The sequence below is a fragment of the Patella vulgata genome, chromosome 5 (genome assembly GCF_932274485.2).
Source record: "Patella vulgata chromosome 5, xgPatVulg1.2, whole genome shotgun sequence".
NCBI classification, from domain to species: Eukaryota; Metazoa; Mollusca; class Gastropoda; family Patellidae; genus Patella; species Patella vulgata.
In genome coordinates this window covers 74,338,732-74,363,291 of record NC_065883.2, presented here as the reverse complement: position 1 = coordinate 74,363,291, position 24,560 = coordinate 74,338,732, and the positions used below count along the sequence as shown (strand labels likewise).

The 24,560-nt window shown below is 37.8% G+C and overlaps 1 protein-coding gene across 1 annotated transcript; it reads right to left on the bottom strand.

The window, feature by feature from the left end:
• Positions 1-837: 837 nt before the first annotated feature.
• LOC126822348 (translation initiation factor IF-2, mitochondrial) lies at positions 838-18,104 on the bottom strand. The gene is made up of 17 exons (XM_050551198.2): positions 17,903-18,104; positions 17,003-17,329; positions 15,801-15,909; positions 14,688-14,750; positions 14,095-14,203; positions 13,490-13,650; positions 12,275-12,451; positions 11,567-11,616; positions 10,810-10,899; positions 10,205-10,329; positions 8,796-8,874; positions 7,502-7,627; positions 6,742-6,973; positions 6,107-6,244; positions 5,531-5,695; positions 4,122-4,262; positions 838-3,516 (listed from the first exon to the last, which is right to left on the bottom strand). The coding sequence occupies exons 2-17, from the start codon at positions 17,207-17,209 to the stop codon at positions 3,344-3,346; spliced, it is 2,145 nt and encodes a 714-aa protein (XP_050407155.1). The 5' UTR covers positions 17,210-17,329; positions 17,903-18,104; the 3' UTR covers positions 838-3,343.
• Between the last annotated feature and the right edge of the window lie 6,456 nt (positions 18,105-24,560).

Sequence of the window (24,560 nt, the reverse complement as noted above, 5' to 3'; positions counted from 1 at the left end):
AGGGCCTGACAAGGGACAATGAATAGTCGTCTGGATGGTACCAAAAAAATGAGGTCCAGTAGTGGCATGCACAGAAAAGAACCCATGGCAGTTTGAATTGGATATATGAGTAGGCTGTAGCACCGTCATCTGGCAAAATATTTCCTTCATTGCATGTATGGTGTAGCCCAAGTCGGAGCAAAACAGTAGGACGTTAACCCCATTTCATTTCTTTTTTAATCTTCATGAAGGTTTTTAAGTCTTAACAAAGGTTATTCCTTCACAGCCACAAACACTTTTCCGAAAATCTCCTTATTAGCATGATAGAGGGGAAGAGCTTTTGAAATCTTTAAAAGATTAGATTTCTTGAAGGATCCTTGATCCTTATCAAATTTGCTCAACATCTAAGTTTTCCTTTCGAGTAAGTAAGCCGCTGCCTGTGCTTATACTTTTTTAAAGACACAACTGTTGTGTGGGCATATTTCTGTACTACATTTTTCCTAAATATTGCAAACACACAAATCTACAATAACATTTCTTATAATTTGTTCTATTTTTACTTTTTTTAAAAAAATTACTTTTGCATCTAATCATAGGCGTACGCCGCCCCCCCATTTTGGGCACCAAATGATGGGAAAATTTGGGCACACAATTGTACTTTGTAAAAGTTGTATAAAAAAAATATTGCGCTCTTGAATGTGTCCAATTTAACAGCGAATTTATTATTATTATGTAACATACTAAGAACCCAACTACATTTTTTGGGCACCAACCACCACCGCCCCCCCCAGTCAAAAATTTCCCCGTACGCCTATGCATCTTATTATCACCGATATTACAACACCAAACTCACCACCATTTTCTTTTTCTGTACCATCTAGGTATTATTGTGAGTGACACATGTAGCTGACCAAGGTAGCGACTTAAAAAAATTCCTTTCACTGAATGTTGTTCAAGGGCGGAAGAATCTCAAAGCACAGTGCATGTAAGCGCTTGGATCTCAGTGATAAGGTCAGAGTGGTACAGGAAAAAATCTAAAAAAATCTAATCACTAAGTGACAAACCTTATAATACTGTGTAAAAGTTGAGTGGGTTAATTTTATAAAAAAACTGGTTACGCTTCCATGATTTCACAACTTGCCACAGTTTTGTGGCTTTTTATTTGCTAAAAATAACACCACTTTCTCTACGTGACAAATGACCGGCTGGGAAAATTTTGAAGTGGAAGCCCTCTTGGCTGTTGCCACCCATTCCTTGACATTTGTCACTAGTAAATCCCACCTCCCAACCCCTCGGCTATTACTTAGAATTTGTCTGAAGAGAATCCTGCTACTTTCTTATTGGGCCAGTGTCAGCTAAAATGTCTTGAGCCCATTTTGAATGTACGCATTTTTGCTGGTGACATAGAAACAGTCCCATTACTTTTGATAAGACCAACTTTTTTGCCGGTGAAAATATGTGTATATGGAGAGAGATAGAAAAGAATGTCATCTTGTTGAATTAGAGCGAGAGAGATTGGGTTTAACGTCCACTCAACACAAACTAGGTAATTTCGGGACAAACACATGGTTCAATTTTATTTCAATAATTTGCTTACGCATAGAGGTCTTTAGCAGTGGTAGGAAACCGGAGGACCTGGAGAAAACCCATGACCCTACTCCTTGTCACGTAATGTGTATATAAGTTAAATACAAGTTACCAAGCTGTTAAAGAAGACTGACTTAAACTGGAGCCCAGATTTAACAGTTACAGATAAGGTAATATCCTTCCTAGAAACTTACTACACATTAAAATTCTTTAGGTAGCATTAAGTATGAATTAGACCCATGAGTTACCTCACTACAGAGAGAGAGAGAGAGAGACAAATGGGACTTAAGGTCCACTCGACACAAACTAGGTCATTTTGGGACTAACATATGGTTCAATTTCATATCAATAAGGGGTCTTTAGCAGTGGAAGGAAACCGGAGGACCCACGAGGTTTGACAGGCCATCTCACAGCAGAGGGACAGGATGGATTTTGTACTGTTCTGTAGACATTGTTTATATATTTTTGTGGTTTCCGAGTTTTATTTAAAACAATGCAAACAATGTTTCTGATTCATAGACCTGTGGAAGACCTGGATGTTCTTTCCTTTTCATGCAAAACAAATTATCAACAACAAAACCTTCACATAAAAATCTGAGACTAGCACTAATAATGTATTACTATCACAGTTCTTGTAAGGCAATAAATTACAATAAATCTACACTGTAATCTGGGTACCATTAAATCTACACTGTAATCTGGGTATCATTAAATCTACACTGTAACTCGAGTACCGTTAAATCTACACTGTAACCCGGGTATCATTAAATCTACACTGCAACCTGGGTATCATTAAATCTACACTGTAATCCGGGTACCATTAATTCTACACTGTAATCCGGGTACCATTAATTTACACTGTAACCCCGGTACCATTAATTCACACTGTAACCCGGGTACCATTAAATTTACACTGTAACCCAGGTACCATTAAATCTACACTGTAACCTGGGTACCATTAAATCTACACTGTAATCTGGATACCATTAGATTTGCACTGTAACCTGGGTACCATTAAATTTGCACTGTAACCTGGGTACCATCTTTCGTTTAAAATTTGCACTGTAACCTGGGTACCTACTTTCATTTGAAAATTCGTAAAAATGTCTAAGCTCACCCAAACCAATTTTTAAACAAAGATTTTATATTAAATGAATGTCAAATCAACAAGAGCTTAATATGCAAGATTAAATGATACCCGGTTTACATTGCTATACATCAGATTGGTACTGGTAGATATAACTTTACAATCAAGCCTTGCATATTGTCAGTGAAGTGTCAAAAGGGTGTATCTCGGGAAATTAGTCAAATACATTTTTTTGCATTTTTAAAATCTCCCAATTAATATGCACATTTCTGTCTTGTATCACTAAGCCAATTATAACTGTTCTGGGTATCATGTGTCCAAATGTTGTATCTTGATTTGTGGAAATTTTGAAATGCAAAAGGTTCGATTTCTTAATCTTTAGAAATTCTTAAATACACCCTTTTGACACTTCACCGACGATACGTTGATCTGTGTGGTTCTGATCAAAGAGATCCAACTCTAGAATCAAGACTTGCATATATTGATTTTTAATGTCAAAGTGGTAGATCCAACTTTAGAATGGAGACTTGCATTTTAAAATCTAAATTCATATTTCTGATTTTTAAGTCCTCATTTGTAGGAGTCCCTGAAGAGTCAATCATTGTTTTTCTGAATAACACAAGTCTGTAATTTAAAACATGTTGATCACACTAGAACTTTTCATAATTACTTTCTTAAAATAAATCACTATCAAAAGCCTGGATTCCAGTCAATAACTTGTGTGACTTGTTTTGAATCGAAACACTGGATAATGTCGCCTTCTTCAAATATAAAACTAGAGTCTGATAAACTTAAACCACATTCTACATCCATTTTTATCGTCTCGACTTCGTTCTTTAAATGTTTTAGAGAATTTATGGAACCTGAAAAATAAATAAATAAATCAAAGTAACAAGACAATATACCGGTTATTTTTCAAAAATATGTTTATAAAGTCTATTGCAGCATTTTAGCGCAATAGAAAATGAAATGGGGTTTAACATCCACTCGACACAAACTAGGTAATTTCGGGACTAACATATGGTTCAATTTTATTTCAACAATTCAATTCTGTGCTGGGGTCTTAAGTAGTGGGAGGAAACTGGAGAATGCAGAGAAAACCAACGAGTTTTGACAGACACCCTACTCCTTGTCACGTACAAGCAGGGAATCAAAACCACGCCAGAAATTTGCCTGTGTATTCTCGTTCTCGCTCGTTACTTCAGTCAGTTATATAGAAGGTTAACACATGTTTCCTTTTGCTTTCGTCACTTCCGTTACTACAAATCTTCAATACGCATCTGTCGTAGCAATGTTTAAATTATATTTTGAACGTGTTTAAGCAGTTCTATCACATATATATATAATATATAATATAATAATCTATTTATAAAGCGCTGAATATCCAACAAACTGGTTGCTCAAGAGCGCTATGTGATAATGGCTGACACCAATATTGTCCGTGAGATTTTAACAGGCTATACCATACCTTCATACACAACTTCATCATTTCTAATAACTTTAAAATTTTTCTTCCTATGTAATAACCCTTTCGTACATCTGCAACCTGCCACAATGATTTCTTTTTTCTTCTTGCTTAATTTAAACAATTGTAAAACTTTGGCCTCGCCTGAAAAATGGAATAAATTAGGGCACTGTTACATGATTATCTGTGACAATGAAATAAAAGCATTGGAAAAATAAAATGAAATGGGGTGTAACGTTCTACTGTTCTGCTCCGACTGGGCTAATGAAGACAGGCATAAGCCATACAGTACGACATTAGGGAAATTTTGCCCGGACAGCGGCACTACGGTCTACTCTTATATTAAATTCCAACTGGTAAGGGGTCTTGTAAGTGCATGTCAATGTCTACACAGGATCTCGGACTATACATTGTCCCTTGCCAGGCCCTCAGTCGTGCACCACTGTCAAGGGGGGACCACGCAGGAAAATCGCAATGAACTTTACAACACCATGATGAAACATGTTAATGAGCCACAAAGATGTATGTTAAGTCAAGAAATAACTGCATAATAAATGAGTAGAGCAAATTACTGAAGTAAAGCATCCACAGGACACACAATGTCGGACTTTGTCAGACACTGTGGCTGTGTGCAGGAAGAACTAACTGGTCCAAGCACAGAACCCTGAGGAACTCCACAGTAATTTTCTCAACTCTGAATGTCACTTCATGTACAGTCAAATTACAGTGAGAGACAGAGGGACATGGGGTTTAACTTCCATGTGACAAAAGCTAGGTCATTTTAAGACTAAGATGTTATATTTATTTCAATAATTTACATGCGTGCAGGGGTCTTTAGCTGAAGAACATCAAAGACATTTGGATTTTGGAAGGCTTACTTATTGCACAATCTAGGGATGATCTAAAAAAGGATGCTTCAAACCACTTGGCCAGCCAACCCAACCGTAAATTCAAATTGTATCAATAAAGAGAGAGAGAGAGAGAAATAGGGTTTAACATCCACTCAACACAAACTAGGTCATTTCGGAACTAACATGTGATTCAATTTTATTTTAATAATTCGCTTGCGCGTAGGGGTCTTTAACAGTGAGAGGAAACCGGAGGACCCGAAGAAAACCCATGAGGTTGGACATGCGACCCTACTCCTTGTCACGTACAACCGGGGAATCGAAACCACGCCAGTTGACTCAATGACAGACCTTATATTTTATATTTAACAGATCTTAACTTTTGTTATTTCTATTTTTTGTATTTATCATATCTTTGTGAGTATCATATTGTAAAGCGCTTCTGAACCCAGTTGTGGAAGTAGCGCTACAGAAATGTATGTATAATAATAATAATGATGCAACGCGCACGCACTAACCATTCGGCCATCCACACCCCCTCCTTATATCAATAAGAATACCAACCTATTGTTTCCTGTTCTTCTATAACGGGTAATTTAGCATTAAGTTGTGAGCAGAGATCATCAAATAAGTTATAAATAACTTGATGTAAGGATATAGGTACATTACACGACTCAGCTATTTTCTGTACAGTACTAGGAATGGACACATTAAATCCCATAACCACACCTACAATAAATCAAATAATACAAATGCTGTTTGTAAAAGATATGAAATGAAATGGGGGTTTACACTGTAATCCGGGTATCATTTACTTTTGTGTATCTAGCACTAATTTCTTTCATATTTGTTTAATATCAAATCTTTGTTTAAAAATTTGTAAAAACTGTTTAAATCACCATAAATCGTTTAATTTGTACTCCTGTCCAGCTTAAAGCTGACCATTTAATTTTGATAATAAGTGTTCAATTTACAAGTGTTTAATTTCTCAATCACTGTTAAAAAATAAAAAACCCAATTGACTAATGATGTATAATGATTTATTTTTGAACAGTGGTCAGGAAATTAAATACTTGATGCTAATCAAGTATCAATAACAAACACTATTTGCTGTCAGATTTTAAATGATTGGAAACTAACCATCAAATGATTCAGCTAATTTGATATCTTGTTCTGTAATATTACCAACACCATAATGAACGAGATCTAGATTACATTTCTTAGAATTATACATCACTAGGGTGTCCAAGATGGCTTCAACAGATCCATCTACATCACCTACAATATATAAATATTTCAATTAAAATATAGTTCCATCAATTTATAATGAAACTTCAATTCTGTTATATTTTAAAAACTAAAGATAATTGTGGTCTCAGCATGTATGTTTTATGTCAGTAGACAGTCAGACAGAGAGGTTCTATAAAACCACGCTCCTGCAACATGAATCGGGGGGCCGGGATGGCCTAATGGTCTAGAGTGCCGCGCTTCGACCTCTAGCTGGCCGGTCACCTCTGGCTGATGTGAGTGTATGTGGCTTGGAGATAGGGGTGTCTTCTCAACCTCGTGAGTTTACTCCGTATACTCTGGTTTCCTCCCACAGGAAAGACCCCAGGGCATGCGCCAAGATAATAAAAATGTCTGTAATATCACCTTTGGTGAAAGTGGACGTTAAAACACCAAGAACAACCTGAATCAGATTTTTTGGAAGGCTTGTCTGAAAACCAGAATATTTTTTTCGCATGGCCTCACAATAACACTTCAAATTCTCTTACCTTTTAAAACTAAAGATAATTGTGGTCCCTCATGTGTTATTATTGTCTCTTTCCCTTTCTTAATTCCCCGATTACTGCCATATCTAAATCCTCTTTCAAGTCTAGCAGCAGTCATAGCTTCGTAACCCTTCCTATGTTCTGCACGTTTTTCTGTTATTGCTATTTGATCTACCTCCGCTTTATCTTGTAATGCCTGGTGTAACCTGTTATCTACAACTTCTTTGGCAAATTTCTAAACATGACAAAATTAATTCAAATTTTGTAAACTCATATATATACATAAATATAATTCTGACTGGGGCTGCATTCACCAAAATTTCAATATTTTAAGAAAAGCAGCCTTCTAAAATCTGACATTTTTTGTAGGATTAGGACTTTCAGGACTTACATATGCTTCAAATTTATTTCAATAATTGCTTGTGGGTCGGGGTCTTTCACAGCAGGAGGGAGAGAGAGAAATGGGGTTTAAAGCCCATTCGACACAAACTAGGTCATTTCAGGACTAACATATGGTTCAATTTTATTTCAATAAATCGCTTGCACATAAGGGTCTTTAGCGTGCAGCGAGGGAAACCGGTGAAAAACCACAAGGTTAGAATGGCGACCCTGCTGGCTGTTACGTACAAGCGGAGAATCAAAACCACACCCTTCACGCAATGACAGACCTTTTGATCTATTGCGCATGCATTAAACCATTCAGTCCCGCCAAAACCCCAATTCAACTGAGACAAAGCAGACGACATGTACAAATTTATTTTACCTCTGAATCAACTTCTAAAATTTCATCACCAGCTGACGGTAATTCTTTCCATCCAGATATTTCTACTGGTGTTGATGGTGGCGCCATCACTATTGGTTTACCATCATCGCCAAACATACCACGTACCTAGAGTACATCAAATGGAATTAAAATATTGTGACAAATGGGGTTTAACATCCACTAGACACAAACAGTCATTTTGGGCCAAACATTTGATACAATTTTAATTTAAAGATACATTATGGGAGATAAGATAAAGAGATGGCAGTTCTCGCTATAATAGTTAAAAACTAGATAGTGTAAAGGTAATTTGCTGAAAATTTCAGTCAAATTGATCCACTATGAGCCGAGAAAGAAGCGGGTGAAATTTTTGCATAGTCTCGGTCATCATTACTAAAATCATTAATATAAACAGCATAGTCTCAATTATCCACTTTTTCTGATTTAATTATCAATAGCCATTAGCGGCATATAGGAATCTAATCCAGCCAACATCGAAGGCTAGCCTTGACATCGAGAGTTTATTATGGTCTGGATAAGTTAATTAATGTCTAATTGATAATTTAGATAACATTTCAGGCCTAAAGAAAGACTAATAAGCAGATTTTGCTCTTGCATAATGCATGTTTAATAATTCGCTTGTGCGTAGGGGTCTTTAGCTGTGGGAGGAAACCACAGGACCCGGAGAAAACCCTTGAGGTTGGGCAGGAAATCCCATCCCTTGTCACATACAAACTTGGGATCGAAATCATGCCACTTGACTCAATGACTGACCTTATGATCTAAAGTGAGTCAAGGTGAGCAACCATACTCCTTTTCATGTTCAAGCTGGGAATTGAATCCATGCCACTTGATTCAAGCGCAGATATTTCGATCAAAAGCGCACATGTTTTATAAGACTACCTCTGGCAATAATATTATTACCAAAATACTTGGAGCGAAACAGAGATGTAGTTATACACAACAAGATCAGGGGTACTTTATGTGGCGACAACAGGATTCTGTATCTCTTGCAGCATGATCCACCTTAGCACGACTTTTACTACATGTTTTACCCTAGCCAGTGTCCAGTATGATCTACCATAGCTCATGATTTTATGTATGATCCACTTTAGCTCAAGATTTTCAGTTTGATCCAACTTGGCTCAAGATTTTCAGTGTGATCTACCTTAGCCCATGATTTTCAGTGTGATTCACCTTAGGGGCCATGATTTTCAGTGTGATCCAACTCATGATTTTCTGTGTCATCCACCTTAGCACATGATTTTCACTACATAAGTTTTTTTTTATTTACCTTAGCCAATGTTTTACCAGCAACTATAATTGAACCTCTTTTTAGAGTTCCTCTCTTTACAACTGCTGTAACCAGTTTTCTACAATATAAAATAGCAGAGTTCAATGTCTCATCAACATTATCGTGGTAACTTTGAGACCACCTCATGTCTTTCAGGTTTTTTTATGGTCACATGTAAAATACTCAAGCTCAATGTCTCATCAACATTATTTTGGTAAGTTTTAGACCACCACACGTCTTTCAGGTATTTTTATGGTCATGTGTAAAATAGTCGAGTTTAATACCTTGTCAATAATACTTTGGTAGGGTTTTGAGACCACCACTCGTCTTTTAGGTTTTATTATGCCCACGCGTGCAGCGCCTGGCACCGAATTCCAACTGCCAAGAGTTATGTGCTCCTGAATGTGTACACGGGTGAACCTTGGTTTTTTTTTTTGTCCCATCCAAACAACTAGACACAGTCAATGTCAACCAATTAGCCACTACCCTTGACAAATGGATTCGATGTGTCATTTTAAGCGATATGAATCCCTTGCAAGTCCAATAACGATTCAATTCCGTTCACTATTTACAAAGTTATGATAAATTGAAATTTCATCGATCTATGCAAACTACAATATTGTGAAAGATGAATCTCTATTAGGAATATTAGTAAAAAAAATGGTTTTGGTGAAATTTTGGGGTCAGCGAACAGAAATGTTTTTTTTAAACCGATTGAATTCAAGCCGTGAGATTATCAAGCGTTGGTATTTTGTTTTCTTAATTAAATGTTAAATAATCAATCTGAGTACATATTAGCCTGGATTAAGCCGTGATTAATATTGTAACGAAAAATTCAAATGGTGCATCATTACTTTAAGAAAACAATATCAAAATACCAATGCTAGATATAATCGCCCATCTTGGAGTCAATCGGAGTCTAGCGTCTGTACCATGACCCCATCATCTGCTACTACAACTAATACTATAAATGCTAAGGTGAAATGAAATGAAATGGGGTTGAACGTCCTACTGTTCTGCTCCGAATTGGGTTAATGAAGACGGGCATATGCCATACAGTGTGCTATGAGGGAAATTTTGCCCGGGCAGCGGCACTATGGCCTACTCTTATATCGAATTCCAACTGTCAAGGGATCTTTTACATGCACACCAATGTGTACACGGGACCTCGATTTTTTGTCTCATCCGAACGACTAGACAGCTGTCCTTGTCAGACCCTCAGTCTTGCATCACTGACAAGGGGGAACGACGCCGGAAAATCTGGATGAACTTTCTCGGCCAATGCAGGGATCGAACACCCGACCTCCAGGCTAGCGAGCCAGCGTCTTACCCACTTAGCCACCATGGACGCATTGATAGTTTTAAGGCCATCAAAATTTTATTGAAAATGTTGATGAATAATTAATTACCCTCTACCAGGATCTGTTCTGGATTCAATAACTCGACCTTCAACTAAACCAACCGGATCACCCTTAATCTCCATTATTTCGGACTGGGTAATAATTGCTTCTTTTAATTCTTGAATATTAGTTCCCTGTAGAATATATGTGAAGATCAAAATATTTTATAGGAATGGTGAGAGATAAAAATGGGGTTGAATGTCAACTGGACACTTAAACTAGCTCATTTTGAGACTAACATATGGTTCCATTTCATTTCAATAATTCGCTTGCACGTAGGGATCTTTCAAGTGCGTGTTGAGATGACCTTTAACCTCTACGAAATACCGAATCACTTCACCCCCCTAACCGAATATCCCACATCTGCAACTGTGCTGCATAGAGAGAGAGAGAGAGAGAGAGAGAGAGAGATATGTGGTTTAACATCCACTCGACACAAACTAGATCATTTCGGACTAACACATGGTTGAATTTTTTTTTTCAATAACTCGCTTGCACGTGGGGGTCTATAACAGTGGGGGAAACCGGAGGACCCGGAGAAAACTCTTTGTCAAGTACCTGCGCTGCATGCAGCATTAGCCAACTTGATACGGTAAGCATAAAATTATACTCACTTTTAGAGCTGATATTGGAACTGCTTGTACATCGCCACCAAACTCTTCTATTAATAACTGATGTTCCATTAACATTCTTTTTGTACGCTCCTACAATATGTAAACAAACTTGTTGCTAGGAAACACACTATGAGTAATGGCTGTGCCAATACGATTTATTTTCCATATGATGCATATTGTCAATATGGCAATCCAATACATGATACATATTGTGATACAGTGATCAAGATTCTTGTTCAACTTTAATCAAACTTTTTTGAATTTTCAAACATATATTTTAAGTGTATTTTATATGTTCAAATCAAATGTAAATGAAAAATTAAATAAAAGGTGGTTTAACATCCTACTGTTCTGCTCCGACTGGGCTAATGATGTGTACTATGAAAATGACAGAAAATGGCGTTTCACGTCCTACTGTTTTGCTCCAACTGGACTAATGAATATGGGCATACGCCATACAGTGTGCTATGAGGGAATTTTTGCCCGGACGGTGGCTCTACGGCCTACTCTTATATATCGAATTCAAACTGCCAAGGGATCTTTTACGTGCAAGCCAATGTGTACATGGGATCTCGGTTTTTTGATGTCATCCGAACGACTAGACAGCTGTCCTTGTCAGGCCCTCTGTCCTGCACAACTGAAAAGGGGAAACCACATGGGAAATCCAGATGAACTCTCTTGGAGAAACCCGAGACCTCCAGGCTAGCTAGATGAAAAGTAAAGAGTAAAAGCCAAAATGATAAAATCAAGTACATACAAGATCAGCTTCAGGTTTATCCATTTTATTTACAGCTACTATTATAGGCACTGAAATAAAAATAAATAACATTGCCCGATAGAATATTTACAGCTACTATTATTGGCACTGGAATAAAAGTAATATGGTAATGAAGGGAAACCTGTGACTTACAACTTACAACATGTTTATTGTTAGACATTCCATTTTTATGCCAACACATGGATCGAACAGAAGTATTTTGAAAATGAAGGTAATCGTACAGGTATCATCAGCAAAATGTTTTGGACATAATAATGGTTACAGTAGCAATGGTGTTGTAACAGAAATCTAATTGCGTAGTGATCTTTCTGAAACTCCACTTAAGTAACTTTTCCGACTTCCGAATCTAAAAGCACTTTCCATGTCAGACCCACAGGCATTGATCTTACTTCCCAGGAAATTTAAATTACTAAATGAAATGGGGTTTAATGTCCTACTTCTCTGTATCTACCAGTTAATAAATATGGGCTATTTCATACAGTTTGCTATGAGGAAAATTTTGCCTAGACAGTATCCTAGCAACTAGGCTCTGTCTCTGTTAGGCATCCGTCCTTTATCATAGACAATGGGGAATCACAGCAGAAAATCCTTAGGAACTTTCGTGCCAACACCTGGATCGAACCCGGGACCTTGAACCAGAGACTTACTCACTGAGCCACGGGGCAAATTTAAACGACAAACGCTTACCATTAGCTTGTTTAGCATGTTGTATTGATTCTAACGTCTGTTCCATGACGCCATCATCTGCTGCTACAACTAATACTATTATATCTGTCACCTGGGCTCCTCTAGCTCTCATCGTACTAAACGCAGCATGACCTGGTGTATCTAGAAACGTTATCGTCTCGCCGGACGGCAATGGTACTGAAAATGTAATACTTGTGTTTTTTATAAACAATATTTATTCAGAAACTGAGGCGATTGGGGAACAGCCAAAGCCGATATAACCCCCCCCCCCCCTCTCCCAGTTACAAATAAATTACATAATATTACTGTTGACACTATAATCACTGATTGGTAAACTTTTATTAACACTAATAATACAGAGAGGCCGATGCCATGTTCTCTTCCCGCCCTGAACACTGCGCATGCACAAATACATATTTATATAAGGTAAGTAATAGTAAATATTATGATTACGATTACAATAAAGGCTAACAATTACAATAGATTGAAAAACAAAGAAGAAAAAAGGAATAGATAAAAAGGAAATTATATATATCATAAAAATATTGACTTAGATGATCAAATACCAACAAATGAAATGCATTGTTTACTTTTACACTATTTTAAAACTTATCCCAGATAATAACAGACAGCTTTATGGATAACATTCACTGGGTTTATTAATTACAACATTTCAATGAGGATACTCTCACCTCTCACCATTATCAAAGCTGTCTTTTATTCATATCACTTTCATTAAATGCCTTTTAAACATGTTATCCCAGATGCAACGAATGAATGGAATGGGATTGGATTTAACCTCGTATTTTTTCAGCACCAATGACTGGTCAAATGAAGTGAGAGAGAGAGAAATGGGGTTTTACGTCCACTCGACACAAACTAGGTCATTTTGGGACTAGCATATGGTTCAATTTTATTTCAATAATTCATTTACGTGTAGGGGTCTTTAGCAGTGGGAGGAAACCGGAGGACCTGGAGAAAACCCAAGAGGTGGGACAGGCGACCCTACTCCTTGTCACATACAACAGGGGAATCAAAACCATGCCAGTTGACTCAATGACAGACCTTATGATACAACGTGCACACGCTAACCATTCGGCTACACACCTCCCCTAAATATGAGCGGAAGTATGCAAATAAAGATCTAATTTCATGTACTACATTTAATTTTTTTTCTGATAAATAACATAAATGCACTTCAATTTTTAGTTTTACCAGAAAAGGCTCCAATGTGCTGTGTTATTCCTCCAAATTCCTTGTCAACAGTCTTCGATTTACGTAAATAGTCCAACAGAGTTGTCTTCCCGTGATCAACATGACCCATTATGGTAACCACTGGAGGGCGCTTCTGTAGCACAGATTCATCTGGTGGAGGTCTAAAAGAAATGAAAAGGAAACAGAGTTAAATATCCTACTTCCCTACTCCGAAAAGGCAAACAAAGACCGGGATACGCTGTACATCGTGCTATTAGAATTTGCCAAGGTATTCAAAGGACTTCGTTTTTTTCATCCCATCAGAACAACTATTTGTTATCCCTTGCCAGACCCTCTGTCCTGAAACACCAACAAGGGAGAACCACGCCAAAAAATCACGACGTTGAACTTTCTCAGTCAACACAGGTATTAAACTAAAATATAGCCCTTTATAAAACTTTTGTTGTTTCAATGTATCAAATACATCAATAAAAAACTATGTGCAACGTTTTGTATTTCTGGATCAAAGATATTTCTCCTAAACAGGTAGTAAATTCTTGAGGAACTATCTCCACCAACATCCGGATCGAAACTGACATTGTATAACCCAATTTTATTCTACTTACTGTCTTACTATATCAACTTTTTCTTTCTCAGATTTTTGAGCTTCAACCAGTTTATGTCTGAAACCACATTTCTTCACAACTTCTTTTATTACATCAAAATTATCTATAACTAGAGACAATGTTATCTATGAAATAAAATCTTACTGTTCTGCTTCGACTGGGCTAAGGAAGATGGGCATACGTCATACAGTGTGCTATGAGGGAAACTTTGCCTGGGCAGCAGTGATACAGCCTACTCTTATATCGAATTCCAACTGCCAAGGGTTCTTTTACGTGCAAGCCAATGTGTACACAGGACCTCAGTTTTTCGTCCAATTCAAAGGACTATACATTATCCTTTGCCAGGCCCTCCGTTTGGGACCGAAAACAAACCACTTGACTCAAGGACAGGCCTTCTGATCTAAAGTACACATGTTAGGACACTTGACTACACACAACTCGGATCAACAGACTATTTCATTGGCTAACCCCTCACATCAACCAGAACGCAGGTTTTATAACAACTGTTACATAGAGTAATAAAGACAAGAAAAACAAAATTTTGAACTATAAAAAAAAAAACGAAATAGGATCTGTGTTTGAACTATCTGTACCTGAATGTTTTTTCCTGTAAATGTCTCCTCCATTAACATATGATAAAGCTTCAAATATCTGATCTGGAAAAAATGATGTGTTTTTTGCCATATCATTCGATAAATAAATAGATATTCTATAGATAAATAGATATTCTATAGATAAATAAATAGATATTCTATAGATAAATAGATATTCTATAGATAGATAGATATTCTATAGATAAATAGATATTCTATAGATAAATAGATATTCTATAGATAAATAGATAGATGTTCTATAGGTAAATAGATAGATATTCTATAGACAATTAGATATTCTATAGATAAATAGATATTCTATAGATAAATAGATATTCTATAGATAAATAAATAGATATTCTATAGATAAATAAATAGATATTCTATAGATAAATAGATATTCTATAGATAAATAGATATTCTATAGATAGATAAATAAATAGATATTCTATAGATAAATAGATATTCTATAGATAAATAGATATTATATAAATATATAGATATCCTATAGATAAATAAATAGATATTCTATAGATAAATAAATAGATATTCTATAGATAAATAGATATTCTATAGATAAATAAATAGATATTCTATAGATAAATAAATAGATATTCTATAGATAAATAAATAGATATTCTATAGATAAATAAATAGATATTCTATAGATAAATAGATATTCTATAGATAAATAGATATTCTATAGATAAATAGATATTCTATAGATACACAGATATTCTATAGATAAATAAATAGATATTCTATAGATAAATAGATATTCTATAGATAAACTGAATTTGTGTTCCAGTAAGCCAAAATTAATGACACAACCTAAGTCATGTCGGGACTAACATATTGTTGAATTTTATTTCAACATTTAGCTGTGTGAAGAAATCCAATAAGGTTCGACAGGCAACCCTACTCTTTGTCATATACAAGCGAGGAATCAAAACTGTGTCCCTTGAACCCATTGACAGACCTTATGATCTAATGTGCCTGCGTTAAACCAATTGGCCACCCAACCTTTTTTCTCTATTTGTTTTAGGGAACCAGGGTATGGAATATTTATATCTACAAACTACTAAAGGACTAAATCAAATGAACAATACCCACCCACTGATCTGTCTAATTCTTTCGCTAATTGTGTCACCGTCATATCAGGTTTTATTGAAACCAATTTGTTTATCTTCATTGGTTTTGGTCGCCTTAGGATCGGATCTTTCTGAAAACACAAGAAATACAGTGTCTGAGAGAGAGAAATGAAATGGGGTTTAACGTCCTACTGTTCTGCACCGACTGGGCTAATGAAGACGGGCATATGTCATACAGTGTGCTATGGAGAAAATTTTGCCTGGACAGGAGCACTATAGCCTAATCTTATATCAAATTCCAACTGCAAAGGGTTCTTTTACTTGCACACCAATGTGTACACTGGACGTCAGTTTTTCATCCGATCTGAACGACTATTCGTTGTCTGGCCCTCCATTCTGCACCAATGACAATGGAGAACCACACCAGAAAATTCGGATGAACTTTCTCGGTCAACACAGGGATTGACACAGGACCTCAAGGTTAAAGAGCCACCATCTTACTGAGCCACTGCAGTTCCCCATCAGTATATAGAAATGAAATGAAATGAAATAGGTTTTAACGTCCTACTGTTCTGCTCCGAACTGGGCTAATGAAGACTGGCATACGCCATACAGTGTGCTATTCGTTGTCTGGCCCTCCATTCTGCACCAATGACAATGGAGAACCACACCAGAAAATTCGGATGAACTTTCTCGGTCAACACAGGGATTGAACACAGGACCTCAAGGTTAAAGAGCCACCATCTTACTGAGCCACTGCAGTTCCCCATCAGTATATAGAAATGAAATGAAATGAAATAGGTTTTAACATTCTACTGTTCTGCTTCGAACTGGGCTAATGAAGACGGGCATACGCCATACAGTGTGCTATGAGGGAAATTTTGCCCGGACAGCGGCACTACGGCCTACTCTTATATCGAATTCCAACTGACAAGGGATCTTTTACGTGCATGCCAATGTGTACACAGGACCTCGGTTTATCATCCCATCCGAACGACTAGACAGCTGTCCTCGTCAGGCTCTCCATCCTGTATCACTTACAAGGGTGAACCACGCCGGAAAATCTGGATGAACTTTCTCAGCCAATGCAGGGATCAAAAACACGACCTCCAGGCTAGCGAGCCAGCATCTTAGGCACTTAGCCACCGTGATCCCCCATCAGTATATAGATTAGGGCTGTACATCAGTATATAGATTATATATTTATCTAAAAAAAATACCTACTTTTGCCCTTCTCGAATCGAACCTAACTGACGTTGTAGTAAAACTTTTAATCAGATGCATCTGAGCCAACTGATTGATTCCCCGTCTTGTAAGTTCTGGTTCTAAAATACAACTAGTACGCCTGACATTGTCTTCTAGTAGACAACGTAGTGGAAATGTCGGAGACAAACAGAGTCTCACATTCATTATACAAGCAAGACGACTCATAGTTCCTCGGAATGTATGTTATCGGTGTTTTTATCTGTAATCAGACATCCATTAAGATCAACGACTCATGTCCAGTTCTTTTCATTCATTCCCTGTTCTGACTTCTAATGTTCCTTCAATCTGTAAAGAAGAAATATAATCAGCTATCGTCATTTATATTTTTTGGAAAATATCAAAATTTTCCCAGCTATTAATTGACATAATTTGAGTGAACCATTTTATATGAAAGTATCGCCCAACCATTAGTAAATAAAAGCAGAGGATGTTATCTGCTAACCAAGGCCGGGCTAAACCCCAACCCTTTAGAACCTAATTTTTCGCATGTGTATGCTATTTTGGAGCTACGTACTTTCATACACAAAATTTTAATTTTCTGGGAATGCTATAAATATAGTACGGCCGTATTCCGGAATAGCAGTAGCGTCCGTGCTCCGTGGTCGGTGTTTTTTTTTCCCCAAACTGTATGGCTAACATTAAGAACAATAGGATGATTAATCGGGTGTCAAATAACTATATATATGCATTGGTCTATGATGACATTCATCACCCGGGTGGATAAGAACCATTCAGGGCATTCAGTTCACGTAATAAATATATTAATAATGAAAGCCAACCGGCCGGCGTTTACTTTCACAAATAAATGGGCGACAAGGACAAATAATCAGGAATATAAGTCATTTATTAGACACTCACTTGACATTCCTGGATTACTTATTCGATGGTGCTGCACTGACAAAATATAATTTGGTCAGAATTAAATGGCATGCCGAAACTGATGAAAATATAAAATTCACGTTTTCAAGGGCGCAGCCATATTGGTTGTTACAAATTTGACGTCGTGGATCAAATCCCGACAAACGAAATACAGCGTTCATTTTCGCAATATTTTAAAACTCATCTCACTACAGGCGTTATTTTGTCTATTTTTAATCCTCCTACTTTTCTGTTCCGATCGGGATAATGAAGACGGACATAGTCCACACCATGCAATGAGGGAAATTACGCCTTGACAACAATTGAATTCTTTGGGTTCTCTTACATGCACGCCAAGGTATATACCAGATCTCTCTTTTTTCGTCCCATCCGAACGACTAGGCGCTGTTCCTTGCCAGACCCAGTGTCCTACATACCACTGACAACGAGGAGACCATGTTGGAAAATTCAGGGGAACTTTCGATGTTGGCCAATATCGCGATCGATCCCCGGTTCTCATGGTTAGTGAGCCCGTGACCGGATTAAGTTGGCATGGGGGGGGGTCCCTGGCTAAAAATGTCACTGGGGCACTTGTATCAACAGTGAAAATGGGGAATATTCTGGTTATTTATTTGTCACAAACATATAGCCCTACAACATAATAAACAAAATCATAAATTATTCTTTTATAACTAATTTGGGGACCGAAGCAGGCTCCGTAGTTTAAAATGGTCTGTCTAAATTACATAAATGAATGTTGGGTTTAGAACTGTTTAGTTTCTCAAAAGGTGTGAAGTAATTTACAGACTAAATTGCTTGATTAATCCCCCAATGAGAACAATAGCAGGGGGCACAGTGAGATGTCCCCGAAACGAAACAGTTATAAACCCAACACCCATTACCTAATCTAGACAGACCATTTAAACTAACAAATCTTTAAATGACATCTAGAAACACCGTTAACTATTCATAACACAACACAACACACGGTATATATGGATATAACTACTTCTCTATTATATAATAACCACGTTTCGTTAAACATATAGGTCACGTTTTCAAGTTAATGATAAATATCCATCTAGTCAGCCTATTTATACATATTAAACCTTACACCAGCTTAATTACAAAAACCAAAAGAAACCATTAACATAATTAGCAGTACCTCAACTAACAATACATAATACGAACAGTAATAATGAAACTAACTGACCCTTAGTAGGATTATAACAGGTAATCAGTATCATTAACTTGAAAACGTGACCTGTATGTGTTACGAAACGTCGTTATTTTAATAATAATAGAGAAGTATACAGTTACATCCCTTGTGTTGTGTTTTGTCATGAATAGTTAAAACTATACAACAGTAAAAACCCAATGGTTTTCTATGATTCTTAACGGATTTCATCAGTTTTCCAACATTGATTTGAAACTAAACATTAAATACAGAAACATGTTATAGTGTATTCCCGGCTTCGTTAGCCCCGTTGGTGCAGAATAAAGTCGAGCCACCCCAATGAATCGACAATGATGTTATTATACGTAAACGACCACAAGAAACACACTTCATCGATGATGTTTAATTGTACGGAAAAGATGGTTATAACAGCGCCGTGCACGAAATCCAGCAAGATTTTAAATACAAAAAACCCCATCAAGAATGGAGAAGTCCAGTTTCTGGAGAAAGAGCATCATGTTTGAGTTGCCGCTCTGTAAAGAAAGTGCGCTATACCCGTGACAAATCAGGCACCCGATCCGCCTATTATCGGGTGAATCAGGAAACTTCATTTTTCTATTCTATAACGTTTGAACACATCCTAAATTAAAATATTTCTAACAAACGAGTAAGAATCAAAGTAACTTGATCCCGGTGTCCCCCCTTGTCAGTAGTGGAGGACGGGGTACCTGGCAATGAAAAGCACGTAGACGTTAGTATGAGACACACAGGGCCGTAATATAGCTCAGAGCAACGAGGGGGGCGGGAAGTGTTCTCGGAGGGTGCTGTAATTGACGGACAATGTATATCTATTGTTTTTATGGTCGAATTTCCCCCACCCTCTTAGTTACGGGCCTGGAAACACAAAAACAAGGTCAGGTGTACCACGTTCGTGGGCACATAAAAGAACCCTTGAAATAAGAGTAGGTCATAGAGCCCGATGTCCGGACAAAATTGACGCACAAAATTGGTGCAGAAAAGTAGGACTTTAAGCCCTATTTCGTTTCATTTCATTTCTAACAAACCAAAGAGCTATGTATATATTATATATAAAGGGAGACAACGTTCCCGTGTCTTATTTTCAGAGAAAAGCGAATGACGAAATAACCCAAACGTGCGCATATCGACTTCGAAAGCTTGGCACAAGTAACATAAAACGTGCACCTTCGAGATGCATTTTTACATTTGTACACCATAACGGGGAGTCACGGTGGCCTAGAGGTCGGGTGTTCGATCCTTGCATTGGGGCAGGACAGAGGGCCTGGCAAGGGACCGCGTATAGTTGTTTGGATTGGACGAAAAGCCGATGTCGTTTGGTATGCATGTAAAAGAACCCTAAGAGTAGGCCGTAGTGTCATTGTCTGGGCAAAATTTCCCTCATAGCACACTGTATAGCGTATGCCCATCTTCATAAGCCCAGTCGAAGCAGAACAGTAGAGAGATTTTTACGTGCACGCCAAACTGTACACGGGACCTCGGTTGAGAGTAATCCTTATACTTTAGGGGGGTTGGATGGCTGAATGGTTCGCGTGCGCGCGCTGTATCATAAAGTCTGTCATTGAGTCGACTGGCGTGGTTTCGAATCCCCGGTTGTACGTGACAAGGAGTAGGGTCGCGTGTCCAACCTCGTGGGTTTTCTCCGGGTCCTCCGGTATCCTCCCACTGCTAAAGACCCCTATGCGCAAGCGAATAAAATTAAACCATATGTTAGTCCCGAAATGACCTAGTTTGTGTCGAGTGGACGTTAAACCCCATTTCTCTCTTTCTCAAGGTTTGCAATCTTTATTACCACATGTATTAGTACAGTTTTACAAAAAGAATATATAAACAAAATGACCGGATATAATGATAAATTATTAATCTAAAAAATGAAGTGGTGTATTAAAACGAAAAACTAGACGCCTTTTTTTTGTCAAGCCCTCAGTCCGCCAACACTGACAGGGAGAAAGCATACTGAAAAACCCCGAGGGAGCCAGGGCATGGCCCATTTTAAGGAAGGACAGTTGACAAGGACAGCTGTCTAGTCGTTCAGATGGGACGAAAAATTTGAGGTCGCGTGTACACATTGGCGTGCTCGTAAAAGATCCCTTGATAGTTGGAATTCGATATAAGAGTAGGCTGTAGCGCCATTGTCCGGACAAAATTTCCCTCATAGCATACGATATGAGGTATCCCGTCTTTATTAGCCCTGTCGGTGCAGTTAAACCAGGGTTGGGTGATAACGAAATAAATTTTGTGATAATAATTTATCAAATATCATGATAAACGATATTATCGGGATAATTTATATGTGTGTGTCAGTAGTCAAATTTTGAATACTTGGGCTGAAAATCGTTGCTTGACGTCAAATGTTTTGTTGCTAACGTCGGTAGAGATGGAGATATACCATAGACCGCTGGTACTTAATAATGCTATTTTTTACTATGATTTTTTCGGCGACTTTTTCGTCGCGTGGCTTAACGGCGAGTCTCGTGTTGTGAAAGTCGCGGGTCGCCGTTAAGCTAGTACGACGAAAAAGTCGCCGATCGGCGCCTTTTTCGTCCTGCTGGCTTAACGGCGACTCTCACGTTGTATCTAGAAACACGCCGATCTAAATGGACGCTTTCAGCCACCATATTTTACTGATGACTTTCATTCTATCAACAGAATGTCATAGGTGTTGATATAGATATATTATCACCAATATTGGGACATGATAATGATCATATCGCGATAATTTTGGTCATCACGATATACCGGTTTTTCGATAGAATAAAATCGCCGATGATTTTATCACGATCCGAAAAAGCGGTGTATCGCTCAACCCTACGTTAAACCCTATTTCATTTCACTTTATATGGTTATCCTATATAGGCATTTCTAATGATATAAAATGTCTATATCGTCATTAGCCTTTACAAGTAGGGTGTTAAACTCCGTTTCGTTTTATTTGTGTATCACGGCAGATATATTACACGTATATTGCAAATGGTTCTCTTTTTTGTTCTTATTTTTGGGGAGACGCTCTTCGAAAAAGCCTTTAGCGTCGTCAATTGAAGTCCGATTGACATGAAAACTGACATGCTTCTTCAGTCTTCAGTGAACAATTCGACATCGATTTGGTGAATTAGAGTTTCGAATTTCATCCAACAACATGGACCAGGGTCAGTTCATGGTCCATATGATCGTATTTGTTTGTTAGAGTAAAGGGGACAGGCACATAAGGACATGCAAAAAAAAATTATCTCGAACGTTCGGGATACTAAGTAGAGCGCTCGAGATATTAGTTGAGCGCTTGAAAAGTTGAGATACTAAGTCGAGCGTTTGCTGTCTCAGATGCCTGTGTGAAGGGATTTTGCACGTGCTGTCACACAACATGGCAATCTTGTCGCCTTGTGGTAACCCTTGGTTTACCAGTTCGGGGGCGATCATTCGTGGTGTTGGTGACCCGAAAGCGTTGTTGAAGCCTGTGGATGGTCCTAACATTGACTTGGAACGGCTCGGGCAGTGTGGCCAGCGTCGAGTCTTCCAAGCGCCTGGTTCCTCTGAGCTGTCGTGAGTTGTGGCATGCTGCTGACGTTGTAGTGTGAATGATTCAACCAGGTATGGGGGTGCATTTTATAGGACTGGTCCCGGTTGACCCGGTGAACAGCACGTGCAGTATGAGTTACATGAAGATCATGGAGAACACATTATCATCTCGGAAGTCAGGTTGCGTTTTTGAGAACATTTCCTGGGTTCAATTCTGTGTTTGGGAAGGAATCTTATTGCTCCGGTAAAGATGGAGATGTGGTCACAAATATACAATAAAAATATTTGACAAGTTTTATGCAATGCCTCTATTCCGAGTAACATACCAACCTGACGGTTCTTTTGCTGCTTAGTATATATCGAGATTACAGAGTATTTCTAAGAGAGATTGACATTTCCTCTTATCTAGAAGCCCGGGTCCAAGGTTATTTATTCATATGTAGGAACTGATCATTGGCTAATTTACCCTGGCGCAAGTGGGGCGATCGTGTCGGGCTTCTACATTCAGCCACCGTACATTAACAACGGATAACTTATTAATTTCCTTTTGGGAAATCAACAAAGCTAGTTTACTTATTGGGCGCTTATCGAATTCAGAGTACTATGTCGACTGACTAAAGGGTGGAATGGGGGCTATCAGGGGCGGGTGTCAATTATAGCTTACGTATAGGGGTCAGATACGAGAGGATAACACCCATTCTGTCAAAACTACAATGGCTCCCTGTGAAAAAGCGGATTGCTATCAAAATATTTCTCAATACTTACAAGGGATTAAAAAAACAAATGCCGAACTACATGAAGGAGATGCTCATAAAGCCATGAATCCAGGCCGGGGACACGTTCTTCCTCAAAAGACAAATACAACTCGAACACGGTAAAAGATATATTTTGCGTTTGATGCACCATATATCCCCGGAACCCGACTCTGTCGAAACATTGTTGTCAACATTGAAAACCCATCCTTTTCAAACTAGTCTTATGAGACCAACGAGAAAATACTTAAAAGCGCATTTGAAGGCCTACTTGTTGTTTAGTAATCGTACGTTACATAAATTCTGATATTATATTATTATACGTGGGTCTTTTTCAAAACACCTGATAAGGCCCAATAATGCGAAGAGTAAATACTAGACTGAATTTTAAGCTATAACTTTATTCCGGCAAAGTCCGCATACTGTACTTTGTCGTTTTGTGTATAATACTATGGACTTAAAGGAGCTAAATCGCTAATATTTGGGACCTACAAATTGACACAAATGGGTCGCAACGTATATAATAATGTAATATGAATGTAAATAAACTGATTTACATTCAGTCGTTTCCGTTTTTACTCTAATTTCAAAGCAGTTATGTTCGGCGAAATGCGCCAGAAGTCTCAATCGAATGGCAATCTCTAGCGCCTGGTTATTCCAGTCTACACTGATAGTATTTATTGCATATGCTCTCCAGATAAGAATATGGGGTCACCGTAATTTGGATTGTATTCCTAAAGCTCATCATTTGGAACAAAAATAGAACAGTTTAAATGATAAAAGCACTGTATATACGGAACTATAGGGCAAAATTACGATAAAAATATATATTCTAATTAAGTTACCATATCCTAATTGGGACTTAACTATTTGGCCTTAATTACGCTTCCGTAACTGTGTAATTTAGTGAGAGAGAGAAATTGGGTTTAACGTCCACTCGACACAAACTATATATAGGTCATTTCGGGACTAACATATATGCTTCAATTTTATTTCAATAATTCGCTTGCGCGGTCTTTAGCAATGGAAGGAAACCGAGAGAACCGGCGAAAACCCATGAGTTGCCATGTACAAGCGGAGAATCGAAACCACGCCACTTGACTGAATGACAAACCTGGTCCAACGCGCACACGTTAACCATTCGCACCCACACACCCTTATTAATTCAGTAGCCTAGCAA

Excerpts from the sequence above, each read along its gene's own strand:
- LOC126822348 (XM_050551198.2), bottom strand. The coding sequence starts at position 17,209 with ATGAGTCGTCTTGCTTGTATAATGAATGTGAGACTCTGTTTGTCTCCG. Across the intron at positions 13,651-14,094 it reads AAAGTTGATATAGTAAGACA|ACCTCCACCAGATGAATCTG; the intron begins GTAAGTAGAATA and ends CATTTCTTTTAG. Across the intron at positions 10,330-10,809 it reads TTCCAATATCAGCTCTAAAA|GGAACTAATATTCAAGAATT; the intron begins GTGAGTATAATT and ends TATATTCTACAG.